This window comes from Bos indicus, chromosome 28, assembly GCF_029378745.1.
Source record: "Bos indicus isolate NIAB-ARS_2022 breed Sahiwal x Tharparkar chromosome 28, NIAB-ARS_B.indTharparkar_mat_pri_1.0, whole genome shotgun sequence".
Lineage (NCBI taxonomy): Eukaryota > Metazoa > Chordata > Mammalia > Artiodactyla > Bovidae > Bos > Bos indicus.
In genome coordinates, this window is record NC_091787.1 from 39,289,706 (window position 1) to 39,303,980 (window position 14,275).

The window sequence follows — 14,275 nt, forward strand, 5'->3', positions numbered from 1 at the left end:
AAGCTGTCCCATCACTTGCTTTCCTGAGTTGTTACCCAAAGGCCTTGGCACCAGACACCTTGGGTGTTCTCTTCATTAGAAGACAGTTCTACAGACAAGACAGAACGCTGTCCTTCTGCGGGGAACATTTGCCTCCTCCTGTGCATAGAGACCACATCTCAGAGGTTTCCCACCTTTAAGCAAGTTGAACAGGAATCCTCCTTTGTCGTGGCTTATGGAGTGACCCAGGAGGCTCTGAGACACCTCCAGGAACTCAGGTAAGTCTCAGTTAGAATCACAAAGAGTGCTACATAGGGACAGAAGTGAGCTGTGTGCCAGACAGTGTTGGATGTACCATGCCACCTGCTTCAGAGGATCTCTCAGATCCCTTCAGTCTCACATTCTGAGTAAATGAGCAGTAGTCTCATGGCATCATCCAAACCTCTAGAATTTACTAAAAATCAGATGATTAGAATCCATGAGTGTCCACAGTGAGGGCATGGTGTTTGTCTCTGTATGTGTATGTGTGTGACTATACAAATGTGGAAAATGGACAAAGAGATTAAATGTGAGTGCCTACCAGTTAGCATAAATGTAGTCAAGATGCAGTGTAGGAAGCAGTAAGGACTAGCAACTCCGGAAGCAAGTGTGTGGTCCGAACGCTAGAGCTGCCACTTCCTAGCTGTGTACTTGTGAGCAACATAGGTTAGATCACTGCTCAGCAAAGTTTGCCCTGCCCCACCATTACCTCTGTGGGAGAACTGTCCCTTTCTGCCCTGTTAAAAGCTTAGTTTTGGCCATGAGACTCACTTTGGCAGACAGAATATGGGCAGAAATAGCAGTGTTAAGGAGCTTAAGAGGTATTGTACATTTTTTCTCATTTCTCTATCATCTGACATCTCCATGAAAGAAGCCTCCTCCAGATAGCCACTGAGTCTCCATCCTGGGCCCCAAGTAGGACACAGGGAGCAGAGCCACCCCAGTCAACCCACCAGCCTGTAGACTGTGTGAAAATAAGTGCTTGCTGCCTTGTACCACTGCGATTTTGCTTTTATTTGTTACGCAGCAAAAAGTGATACAGGCAAGTTACTCCCCCTGTTCCTTCTCCAGGTAAGCTAGGAGAAGGGTGGTGCCTGCTGCAAAGGACTGTCATAAGAATTAAATGCGTTGATATATATAAAGCACTTAGAACACTTCCTGGCACATAGTAAGTGCTTTTATAAGTGTGTAAATGTAAGAGGAAGCAGGCACCCGGTAGGTAAGAGTGGGTGAGCATGGACTCAGGTGTCAGAGTGAGCGGTAGGTAAGAGTGGGTGAGCATGGACTCAGGTGTCAGAGTGAGCGTGTGGGAGGAGAAGGGGATAGGCGCAGGAGTGTAGGCAGCTGTGTGCAGGGAGGGGAAAGCACGGCCCTCAGCAGAAGTATTCGTTGATCCGTCTGCTGGCCCTGATGCCCACGGCCTGAGAGTCCAGGCTGGAGCGAGCAGAGAGGAGTCTGTCGGCCTCACTGAGGCTGTGCTGCGACAGATCCTCCGAGCCGTCCTCGCTGTGGCCCAGCCTCTCCAGGTTGACGTAGGCACCTGTGGCCTCGGCGGAGCCCCCGGCGCGGCACTTGCGCCAGCGCCTCCGGACGGCACCGCAGCAGACGAGCAGCGTGAGCGGCAGGGCGATGACGGCGGCCACGCTGATCACCACCACGTTGATGAGCCGCTGGGTGGCCTCGGCGTCCACCACCTCGTCGGTGGAGAAGATGACGCACTGCTCCTTCCGGGGCACCAGGCCCCGCACGCAGACGCACGCCACGTACTTGACCTTGGGCACCAGCCCGCGGATGGTGACGCTGGTCTTCCCGGGCTGCACCAGCACCCGCCGCATGTCGCGCTTCCCGAAGACCGCGTAGAGGACGCTGAAGGCAGTTGTGTTCCCAGCCTGGGGGGCCTTCCACACCAAGGTCACGCTCTGGTAAGTGTCCCCCACCACCTTGAGGGAGCTCACCGTCTGGGCCTCGTGGGAGCCGGCTGGCACGTCCGAGTGCTCTTCCGGGGGTCTCATCTGGAAGTGCTGGAGGAACAGCTGCTCCTTCGCATTGGGCACGGGGGGCCCGGTGGCCGGGACGCCAGGCTCAGGGACGTGGGGAACGTGTCTGGCCACCATCTTGTTATACGCTGCGGCTTCCGCCCCCTCGCCCGTCCTTGCCCACCGCGCCCCTGGGCCCCCACTGCGTTCCGTGGACGTCTGGGGCTCCGTGACGACCAGGGAGATAAGCGTCTCAGAGGCTCCCAGGAAGTTCTTGGCCTGACAGATGTAGTCTCCTGAGTCCAGTTGGGACACGGCAGGCAGGCCCAGTAGAGCCCAGCTCGTGCCATCACTGGAGACTTCCTGGTGCACTGCAAGGGGGAAGAGAGACACATGACGGAGAATGAACAGCCCCATCTGCCCCAAGCCTATTCCAGCCAAGTTCACAGCCCCTGGATTGTGTACATTCTGCCCAACACCCGAGAAAAGACTGGGCCTTATTGAACTTTTCTTAGATTGGCCAAGGGAATGGAGATCAGCTGGGATTAAATTTGGGGAGGCCCAGACTGGGGCACGGACTTCCCTGGTGGCTCAGACGGTAAAAGCGTCTGCCTACAGTGTGGGAGACCCGGGTTCGATCCCTGGGTCGGGGAGATACCCCTGGAGAAGGAAATGGCAACCTACTCCAGTCCTCTTGCCTGGAAAATCCCATGGACAGACCGGAGGAGCCTGATAGGCTACAGTTCATGGGGTTGCAAAGAGTTGGACACGACTGAGCGACTTAACGTTCACTTTTCAGACTGGGGTAGAGTGTAAGAATGATCAGCCATCTAGATCTGAGATGTTCCAGGGCTGTCTTTCAGGGGCCTGAGTTCTGAAGAGCTGACCCCTCAGAGGAGGTGGGCTGATGTTTTGGGGATGGGGGTTTGGGTGCACCTGAGGCAGAGGCCCAGCTGCAAGAGCTCTGCACACCCCTGCCCGGGCCCACTGCCACTTCCACCAAGGCATCTCCAACTTTTCTGTTTTAGGTGAGTGGAACTCCTCCACAGTTTTGTTGGTACATTGATTTCAAACCCGCAGTCCTAGAACAACACTTGCCAACATAGTTGAGGGAAACAGAGAAGAAATCTGGGAGGGATGGGAGGTGTTCTGGTCAGAGGCCAAAAAATGATGCCTCCTCCATCCTCTTTCTGCATGTAGGTGGGCTGTGATGCCTGCAAACCCCCTCCCTCCACTCAGTGCCAGGGATGAACCATCCCTGTCTACATAGCAAAAAGGGCACAGGCTAAGGAGCCCCAGTTCCTCCTTAGGAGCTGTGTGGTGTAGACCAAGCATTTAGCCCCTCAGGGCCTCAATTTACTTATATACAAAATAGAAAGATAATCAGGTTGTTCTTTAAAGTTCAGTGACATTATGTACATAATACATTTAACACATAAAGAACTCAGTAGATGGTAACTCCTAACATTTAATTACTCCTAGTGATACTGGCTTCATATTTACAGTGTAGAAGAGAGCACTTTCTACCCCAAAGCCAGTGTTTTGTTCCTCTCGGGTGGGCCCCGAGAATCCACCAGTCTGTGGCTGGTGGAATACGACAGAACAGGTTGAGTGCCACTGTCATCACTGAAGCCACTGCCCCCATGCCCACCTCTGGGTGGAGCCCTCCAACTCCATTCAGACAGGACGGGAGTAAAGAGCCTTCCTTATCCCTCCTCCTGGGAAACCTGAACCCCCTCCCCGCCTGTTGACCCACCCATCCTAGTCTGGCATCTCACCACAGTGGTCCCTGTAGGTCACATACCTGTGCCATTGAGAGGGTGCCCGTTGGCCCTACTCCAGCTCATCTCTGGCCCGGGGACCCCAGTGGCCCCACAACGTAGCAATACTCTGCTGCCCAAAGGCGACCTGATGCTGGTCATCCCCGGATGGAGCTCTGGACTCTGGCACTTCCTGAGTTCCAGCTGGCTGAAGACCACTCCAGCCAGGCTACGTGGGCTGGCACACCTCAGCCTGGCCTCTATGAAAGCCAGGTTTGGAGCCCAGCCTTCTAGGAAATGGACCAGGTCGTAGAGTCGGCAGTCACACACCCAGGGGTTGTCCTGCAGCCCTGCAGGGGTGAGAGGGAAGGCAAGAGGTAAGCCCAAGGTATTCAGATCCCCAGGTCCAGCACCCCTGGTATGTCATGAGCTCAGAGTCAGCAGAACTGACCTCCAGGCCCAGCTCCTTGCCTCACTAGCTATACAGCCTTAAGTCTGGTTCTTCATCTAGAATGACAGCATTGGGAATTCCCTGGCAGTCCAGTGGTTAAGGCTCCATGCTTTCAATGCAGGGGACATGGGTTCAATCCCTGGCGGGGAACTAAGGTCCCACATGTGTGGCCAAAAATTTTTTATAATAAATAAATAAAATAGAATGATAGCATTGCTCCCTTTTCTAGGTGGCTATAAATATAAATAAAGGTAAATCATATTAAGCACTGGGTGAGTGGGACAGCATCATGCATGGACCCAGGAGCCCAGCAGGCTACAGTTCATAGCATCCCAAAGAATCAGACACAACCGAAGTGACTTAACACGCACGTGTCAGCAGGACAGCATGTGGGCAAAATTGCCAGTTACCACTGCCGCTGCTGGGCTGATCCTCTCAGGCTCCTGGCCAGGCAGTGGGTATTTCCGCAAAACCTGAAATATGCCAAAATCTCTTTCTAGAAATGCTTCATGACCCCGACCCTTGACACCTGTCCCCCCAGTATAAGTGTGCTTTGAGCATCACTCCAGCAAAGAGGGTGGATGTTCTGAGCCATGATCCCTTTGACACAGGCTCAAAAAGACAAGAGTGAGGATGACAGGAAATCAAATCCTATGTTATATCCTCAGCCCTCTTTACTTTAAAATTGAACATCTTTCGGAGGAGCCTGGTAGGCTGCAGTCCATGGGGTCGCTAGGAGTCAGACATGACTCCGCGACTTCACTTTCACCTTTCACTTTCATACATTGGAGAGGGAAATGGCAACCCACTCCAGTGTTCTTGCCTGGAGAATCCCAGGGACGGGGGAGCCTGGTGGGCTGCCGTCTATGGGGTCGCACAGAGTCGGACACGACTGAAGTGACTTAGCAGCAGCATAGAGCTGAATGCAGGTCACTGCACCCACCCTGTCAAAGAACCTCCAATATATAGAGAGGTATCATGTGTCCTCAATCCTAAAACACAATTCCTTTTCATATGTTTAAATTTCTCAAATACAAAATGAATCATTTAATGTGATGTCCTTCTGTCCTCCCCTGATTGTTATTGAATTTGATAGTGTCTAACCAGTAGCCATGAAATTAAAAGACGCTTACTCCTTGGAAGAAAAGTTATGACCAACCTAGATAGTATATTGAAAAGCAGAGACATTACTTTGCCAACAAAGGTCCGTCTAGTCAAGGCTATGGTTTTTCCTGTGGTCATGTATGGATGTGAGAGTTGGACTGTGAAGAAGGCTGAGCACCGAAGAACTGATGCTTTTGAACTGTGGTGTTGGAGAAGACTCTTGAGAGTCCCTTGGACTGCAAGGAGATCCAACCAGTCCATCCTAAAGGAGATCAGCCCTGGGTGTTCTTTGGAAGGAATGATGCTAAAGCTGAAACTCCAGTACTTTGGCCACCTCATGCGAAGAGTTGACTCATTGGAAAAGACTCTGATGCTGGGAGGGCTTGGGGGCAGGAGGAAAACGGGATGACAGAGGATGAGATGGCTGGATGGCATCACCGACTCGATGGACGTGAGTCTGAGTGAACTCCGGGAGTTGGTGTTGGACAGGGAGGCCTGGCGTGCTGCAATTCATGGGGTCGCAAAGAGTCGGACATGACTGAGCGAATGAACTGAACTAAACTGAACCAGTAGCATCTAATATATTTACATAGATGTACTTGATCTATTTGGAGGGGAAAACGTCAGGTGAATTCACACGTGCGTGTATACCCATGACTCTGAGGCCCTTCAGAGCACTGGTTAGAAGGCACTAGTTTATTTCCCACCCCCAAACCTCATTCCATCCTGGTGACTGCTGTCCTGTGTCACTGGCTAAATGCATTTTATGATACATCTGCATCCCAAGAGTCCTCACTCCCCAGCTCTGGTAGTCAGCTCTCTGACTTCACTTGTTACGACAGAATCCCCAAAGAATAAATACAAATGGCAAAGTGCAAGGAGAGTGAAACTTTCACCAGTCAGATTGGCAAAAGTTGAACATCCTGACCACTTTGATCATTAGCCTCATGCAGGAAAAGATGTCCATCCATCTTGCTCACTGCTGTATGCTCACAGCTAGAATGGAGCCCACACATTGGCTGGCTGAGTTCCTCAAATAACCTTTCTGAGCAAACATACACATGGGTGTGGGGGGTGGGTGGTGGGTAGGAACTGGCACATTAGAGACCATGGTCGATATGAAAACATCTAACTTGTGCACTCCATGGACCCAGAAATTCCACTTCTCTCTTCCTATTCTAGAGAAACGTTTGTCTCCATGCACAAGGATGCATTGTCAAGAATGCTCTCTGCAGCACCACAGGTATTAACAAAATAAGGGAAACAATGTAAAGGGCTGTAAAAGGAGGAATGGCCAGATAAACTGCAGTATAACTGTTTGGTGGGCTTCCTCCGTGGCTCAGTGGCAAGGAATCTGCCTGCAATACAGGAGACTCGGCAGGAGCCTTGGGCTTGACCCCTGAGTCGGAAGATCCCCCAGAGAAGGAAATGGCAACTTGCTTGGAGAATTCCATGGACAGAGGAGCATGGTGGGCTACAGTCCACGGGGTTGCAGAGAGTTGGACATAACTAGCAACTAAGCATCAACAATAATAACTTTATGATGGAATATTATGCCAAAGCTTAAAAACAATGAAGTTGATCCACTTGTAACGTACAAAGGCCTCCAAGACTTATTGCTGGGTGGAAAAGTGCTGTTTTTTATGTATAATATGATGAAATATTCCTAAAGTTTCTATGTGCATGTATGTATGTTTATGCATGTGTATGTGAATATATTGTAGAAGAGAGGGAGCATGCAAATAAACGGCTACCTTTTAGGAGACGGAGAAGGAATTATAATCAGAAGAGGGCACTACACACACACACACACATATTTATATATATTTAGTTCATTTCAGTTCAGTCACTCAGTTGTGTCCGACTCTTTGCAACCCCATGAACTGCAGCACGCCAGGCCTCCCTGTCCATCACCAACTCCCGGAGCCTACCCAAACTCATGTCCATCAAGTCGGTGATGCCATCTAACCACCTCATCCTCTGTTATCTCCTTCTTCTCCTGCCCTCAATCTTTCCCAGCATCAGGGTCTTTTCCAGTGAGTCAGCTCTTCGCATCAGGTGGCCAAAGTATTGGAGTTTCAGCTTCAACATCAGTCCTTCCAACAAACACCCAGGACTGATCTTCCTTTAGGATGGACTGGTCGCAAGAGTCTTCTCCAACACTACAGTTCAAAAGCATCAGTTCTTCGGTGCTCAGCTTTCTTTATATATTTAAAGGGCATTCAAATTTGATTTTCAAATAAACAATTTCTTTCCATGTAAGTACTACCCTATACAGTGTTCTTTACTAGGTAAGAAAATCTGTAAAGTACATAGAGTTAGAATGGGCTTTGCTGTTCCCTGCCCCACTTCCAGGGAAGTGAGGTGTCTAAATTTTCCGTTTGAGAGACATTCCCTGGCCTCAGGGCGGGAGCTGCCCTGAACCACTCTAAGATTGCTCCAGCCCCCAGTGCTGGACCCCACATGAGCCAAAGCATGTTTAGGGGACATCTGTCTCTCTGATGATACTCCTCACCCACTCCCCAAGACTCCACCAGGGCTCCCCAACCCTCCTGGGACAAGGGGAAAGTTCAGAGCTGGAATGTGAACTGAAGCAGTCTGGCTGCGAGCTTGAGCTCTTAACCCTACCTTGTCAATGTGTGCCTCTTAAGAGATGCCATTTCTTACCTAGGACCAACCTGGCATGGTGACCGGGAAGGAAGGGCCCGGTGTGCAGGTGGATCCAAGTGGCGAGCAGCTCCTGCGGGAGCCTCAACAGCTGGTTGCTGGAGAGGTCGAGGAAAGTGAGGTTCCCCAAGAAGCGCGCGGCCTCCGGCGGCACAGCAGAGAGGCGGTTCGCCTGCAGGTCCAGCAGCCGCAGCTGGGGGGCGTCCCTGAGCGCCGCCCAGGGGAAGGCGGCCAGGCGGTTCCCGGGCATGCGCAGCTCGCGCAGGCGGCGCAGGCCCCTGAGCATCAGGGCACTGAGCTCGCAAAGGGCGTTGTAGGGCAGCCACAGCTGCTCCAGGCGGCCCAGCGTCTTGAAGGCGTCCCCGGGCACCCTGCGAATGGCTGTCCGCTCCAGGCGCAGTTTGGAGGTGTCCAGAGGGACAGATGCTGGGGGCAGAGTCATGTCCGGGTCGTTGCACACCACTGTCCTGGGCACAGAAATGGGAGTATTTCAGCAAAGGTTCTGTGGAGGGGGCCCAGTCACCTGCCTGAAGGACTTCAAGCTTGAATTGCTACGTCCCCTTACAGCCCATACCTCCTGCAGCGCACGAAGAATGAATAGTATTTAGAAATCCTGAGACTGTCTCGTGTACTGTCATATTGCATCTATGAATTGAAAGGGTTTCTTTGTTAAATTATAGCTCAGTTTGTGACTGCATTGCCTTTTCTGAAGAAGATCAGCCCTGGGATTTCTTTGGAAGGAATGATACTAAAGCTGAAACTCCAGTATTTTGGCCACCTCATGTGAAGAGTTGACTCATTGGAAAAGACTCTGATGCTGGGAGGGATTGGGGGCAGGAGGAGAAGGGGACGACAGAGGATGAGATGGCTGGATGGCATCACTGACTCGATGGACGTGAGTCTGAGTGAACTCTGGGAGTTGGTGATGGACAGGGAGGCCTGGCGTGCTGCGATTCATGGGGTCGCAAAGAGTCAGACACGACTGAGCGACTGATCTGATCTGATCTGATATAACAATGGTATCAGATGTGGAAACCATAGAAGAGACGCCTCAAGACCCTCCTGACTCTGAGGGACCTTGAGATGATCAAGGTGTTTAGCTGGAACTTTGCAGTCTCACAGGTAGATCTACCTCTGGGCTCTGTCTTTGCTTGCTGGCTGTGTGCCCTTGAGTATGTTATATAACCTCTCTTTTCCTCCATTTCCCCAGAATAATAGACTCCTCCTCAGAGGATAGTTTGGGGGTTTTAATGAGGTCATATGTGTACCACCTCTGCAATATCTGTTACCCGTAGAAACCCAATTCCTGTTGACCGGTGTTGTAAGTTTCTGCATCTAGCACTGCAAGTACATCAGGTCAGTCTGACCAGCTCCTTCCCATGCTCCTTCTGCCCAGACAGTGACTTCTTAAACCTCATTCTATCAAGTTTGACCCTAAAGCTGAGGATAGAGAGATAGCAGGAGGCAGTCCCCACTCTGGCTGCTGCTGCTAAGTCGCTTCCAACTCTGTGCGACCCCATAGACAGCAGCCCACCAGGCTCCCCCGTCCCTGGGGTTCTCCAGGCAACCACACTCTGGAGGAGCCTCCAATTCAGGGCTCTGCTATACACTATCACTGAGAGCAGCACACCCACGTATGGTGAAGGGGAAGATGCTTAAGGGAATAAAACGTGGAGGCTGGGCCTGAGGGATCCAGCCCTTGTGCAGCCCCCGTTTCATCTGGAGGTCGGCTCTGCTCACACTGCAGGAGGTGGGGGGTGGGGGGGTGGGGTATTGGTAGTTATACTAAGAGAGGTTGTACTCTTGTAAGGTCCTAACACATTGCTCATATCATCCTTCCCGGCACCACACACACACACATACAGGCTCCACCAGCATCCTTCAGCTTAACTCACACACAGTACTCAAAAGTCTGGGCTTAGCTCGTTATTGTCAATGTGCCCACAAAAGGCCCAGTTACTTCCACCCACTCTATTCATTCTTCAGATGTACATGGAACTCCTACTGAGCGATGAGTATAGTGGAAATTCAGAACAGCAGACTCACAGCCCCTGTCCCCATACAGCTTATAATTTAGCAAAGAAAAAAAGCATTGGAGGCAATGATATCTTCAAGGTAATGGAAGCTTGGGTGTTGCAGGGAGGGAGGTCTGGATGTAGGTAGAAGGAAGGGAGTTGATGGGGAAACGTGTTGGAAGGGGGAGAAAACAGTCAAGGAAGGGATGGAAGAAACCAAAAGAGCCCAATACAGGCCAACAGCATGGCTCCTGGTGGGGTGAAAGGGCACAGAGGACATGGGCACATCTTTCCAGATGCCCAGACTCACCCTCCTCCCAGGAAACCACAGGGACCCATAAGTGCACACGATCTTTTCGTGATCGGGGAGCATGGAGCACAGGCAGGCTCACCAGGCACTCAGATGTGAAAACTGGGCCCTCCAAGAGGCCCAAAGGCATCTGAGATACCAAAGCAGCCTTGGTCTGACTGTGCCGTCTGTGCCTGTGGCCACTGGGGACCTCAGGATCCTCTACAGCCTTTCATGGCCTCATGCCCCCTCATAAAACACTATGCAGATGGCCTGGTGCCTATTAGATGTGAGACTTCTGGGCAGGTGAGAAGCTGGTGAGAGCTCTGGCTTTAGAGGAGGCAAGACTCTTGAGAGTCCCTTGGACTGCAAGGAGATCCAACCAGTCCATCCTAAAGGAGATCAATCCTGGGTGTTCATTGGAAAACTCTAATACTTTGGCCACCTGATGCGAAGAGCTGACTCATTTGAAAATACCCTGATGCTAGGAAAGATTGAGGGCAGGAGGAGAAGGGATGACAGAGGATAAGATGCCTGGATGGCATCACCGATTCAATGGACACGGGTTTGGGTGGACTCTGGGAGTTGGTGATGGACAGGGAGGCCTGGCGTGCTGCGGTTCATGGGGTCACAAAGAGTCAGACACGACTGAGCGACTGAACTGGGCTGACCATTGGCTGACTGTATGGGCCCTGGAAACTGCCCTTGGAATTTCATTTCCATCCTAAAGCCAGCTTGCTGTCAGAAGCCTTCCTTGGTCCTTGCTCATGGCAGCATCACCAGGTAAGAAGGATTCTAGAAGTAAAACTGCAGCTCTGAGTTCTAGGAGCAGCTCTGCCACCGATGCTGTGTGACTTTGAGCCCTGGGCTCTCTGTGGGTTGCAAGGGAGGGTCTTTGTCACCCTGGTCACACTGTTCTTGTGTGCTAAATCACTTCAGTCATGTCTGACCCTTTGCAATCCCATGGACTGTAGCTGCCAGGCCCCTCTGTCCTAGAGATTTTCCAGGCAAGAATACTAGGGTGAGTTACCATTCCCTTCTCCAGGGGATCTTCCTGACCCAGAGATCAAACCAGCATCTCTTATGTCCCCTGCATTGGCAGGCAGGTTCTTTATCACTAGCGCCACCTGGGAAACCCCCGTCCTTGGCCATAAGGTATTTCCTGGGCTGCTCAGGGCTCAGCCCTGACTTCCCCTGGGGAGAAAATCCTTACCTCTGATGATCCATTTGAGTTGGAGCATCACAGACTTGGGCTGAATATGGAGCTCTTCCTGTTCTTCAGACCACATGGGGTATCCTTTCTTGGGGGTGCCTCTCCATTCTCTACCTCCCATCACACCCAATCAGCCTGACACTCACTGGTAACATCATTGAAAGAGTTGTACTGATAACATTGCTGCCCTGATCAGAAACCATCAGTGGCTTCCCAACCCTCATCTAAGACAAGGGAGAAAGGGAGGATGAAATTCCAGAAGGTTAGAAAGATGGTAAGAAAGACCCTAAGACAGGGACTGAAATCCTTGAGCAAAGTGGGAAATGGCAGCAGTCATTAATGGAGTGCTGAAGAGGTCAGAGAAAAGATAGTTTAAAGATTGCCAAAGAGAGACAGGGAATGAGCCACAGGGGAAGAGCAAGGGTCCACAAACTACGGGGGCCTTGGGAACATTCCAGAATGGGGCAGAGGAGAAGATGGAAGTGCTCTCCAGGCTCAGATAGAAAATGGGAAAAGTCAAAGAAGAGGCTGAGGATGGGAGGGTCCTTGCTTGCAATGGAATGGGCACTCGTGGCCTTTCTGAGAGTCCATAGAATGGGGTCAAGGCTGGATAAGTGGGCCAGAGGGGACCCTAAGTGGGAAAAGCATGAGGGAGCAGGTGGTCCCATCACGGGTGGGGTGGTAAATACCTGGGATATGATTGGGTACCCCCAGGAAGTGAGGAAAGAGAATGAAAGAGTCCTGGGGAAGAAGGAGCTGGGGAGATAGCGAGGGGATAGTCGGGGGCAGGAAGGAAGGAGAAGAAGCAAGTGACGGGGAGGTTTCCTGTGCCCTGAAGGAGGGTTCTTCTCTCAGGATGCTGGCAGAAGATTCAGGAAGGATTTCCAGGAGCTGGCACCCCTGTGCCCCACCCCTGCCCCCTGTGTATAGGTACCTGGTACCCCCACCCCATCCCCAGGGTAGAGGCACAACCTGCTGACTGGAAGAAAATGAGGCACAGACCAGCCCATAAGACCCTCGGATCTTGGTGACCAAGGAAATGGAGGGTTCACCCAACTGTGGTCCTAGGGCCCTGCATCCAACCCCTCACAGCCCAGACTAGCTGGGAGAGCCTTGGGGGCTGAGCTACCCACCCCGCACACCTGGTGCCATACCTGGCTTTGCTGCCATCGCTCAGGACGTGGAGGCTGCAGCTGCATTGAGAGGGGCAGGCACCCTGGGCCTGTGGCGGCCCTCCGAGGGCCAGGAGCCAGAGCATGCCCACCACCACCCTCATGGCTCCTGGCTCCTCTGTAGCCCAGGCAGGGGCCTGTCCCTCACTGCTCTGTCCTGCCGGCCCAGCAAACCCAGCAGCTGCCTACTGCTCATCGTCTGCCCACACCCCCACTTGAAGCCATCGGATAAACCCAGACAGGCTGGGGATTAGGGAGGGGAGCCCTGGCCACAGCACTCAGCAGCTTATTGCTTCCTGGAATCACCCAGTCCTGAAGATGGGGGTGGGGGATCCCCTTTCATGGCAGCAACCACAGGCCCAGAGCACGCAGGGCACAGCCAGAGGTGGGCGGTCACCCAGAGGGGCAGGGGGCTGCTGGACTGACCGGCAGGGCTGCCCACCTGCAAAGCCACTGCACGCCAGCCAGGCTGTGACTGCACAGACCCTGCAGGGTGCCTGGGCTCAAAGGAGATGAAGACAGAACCTGGAAATTCTCTCAGTGACACTATCTCATAGTGAAAAGTCAGTGAGATGAAGGCCGTGAAGGCATTAGAAAGAGCCCAAGCTCCAGGCAAGGTCAGCCAAGTTCAAATCTCAGCTCTTCCATTCATATGCTGTGATCTAGGACAAGTTACATGGCCTCTCGTGGCCTCTGTGTCCTCATCTATCAATGGGAAGTAACGTTACTCTGCTCAGGGTGCTTACGAAAATTAAACAAGCCACATTTCTCAGACCTTGACAGCCTGTGGGAACAGAGGCTTCTTGGGAGTAGTAAGTACCCTGCTCCCCTGGTGCTTCCAAGGACGAGCTGGGTATATTCAGATATTTGGGGGTGACCACAGAGGTGCCTCCCAAGGGCTCATGAACTCTCCCAGCCCACCACCCTGAACACCCCGTGGACACAGTCTCAGATCACTGCCATCTGAGCCTTATGGGCATTACCACCAATGGCAAAGCACGAGGTGTCTCGGCCTGAGGGCAGCAAGCGCCCCTCACCTCTAGTTTTCTCTCTCCGAGGAGGGTCCCAGAGCAGGACCCCCCAGAGCTCTTAGAGAAGGATCTGTCGATTTCTACTGATTGGCCTCATCCCACCCTCAACCTCATCCCACCATCAACAGCGCCTTTCACTCATCCATTCTTCACATTTGACTCCAAGGCTTTGCTCTCTGGCCAGGCATGCCCTACCTGGCTCTGATGGCTTTTCCAGAAGGCTCCTCAGCCCCCTTGCCCATGGGCCTAGACAGGCCTCCATCAGTGAGGTGTGACCAAGGCAGATAGCTGGGGCCCCAGTACACACACAGAAGGTCTGTGCCTGTTGTGACAGCATTGGCTTCCAGGCACTGCTGGTTCCCATTCCTTCCTCTCTTCCAGTTCAGCCAATATGATTTTCTCAGTGTTTTCCACCTGTAACTCCTCCTCCCTAAACCAAAAAGCCAGCCCTGCCCATTCCCACATCTCTGGCTTTTCTTCTGTTGGGGATGCCTTTCCTTCTCTCTTTTGCCTACCCAAACTGTACCCTTGATTCCTGGCCCTGTCCTGCTTTCTCTTCTCCCCTGAAGTCTTTTGTGA

The 14,275-nt window shown here is 52.3% G+C and overlaps 1 protein-coding gene across 1 annotated transcript; it reads right to left on the reverse strand.

Annotated features, from left to right (window-relative positions):
- Positions 1 to 1,293: 1,293 nt before the first annotated feature.
- LRIT1 (leucine rich repeat, Ig-like and transmembrane domains 1) lies at positions 1,294 to 12,802 on the reverse strand. The gene is made up of 4 exons (XM_019954273.2): positions 12,648 to 12,802; positions 7,977 to 8,443; positions 3,799 to 4,104; positions 1,294 to 2,365 (listed from the first exon to the last, which is right to left on the reverse strand). The coding sequence occupies exons 1-4, from the start codon at positions 12,767 to 12,769 to the stop codon at positions 1,392 to 1,394; spliced, it is 1,869 nt and encodes a 622-aa protein (XP_019809832.2). The 5' UTR covers positions 12,770 to 12,802; the 3' UTR covers positions 1,294 to 1,391.
- Positions 12,803 to 14,275: the final 1,473 nt, after the last annotated feature.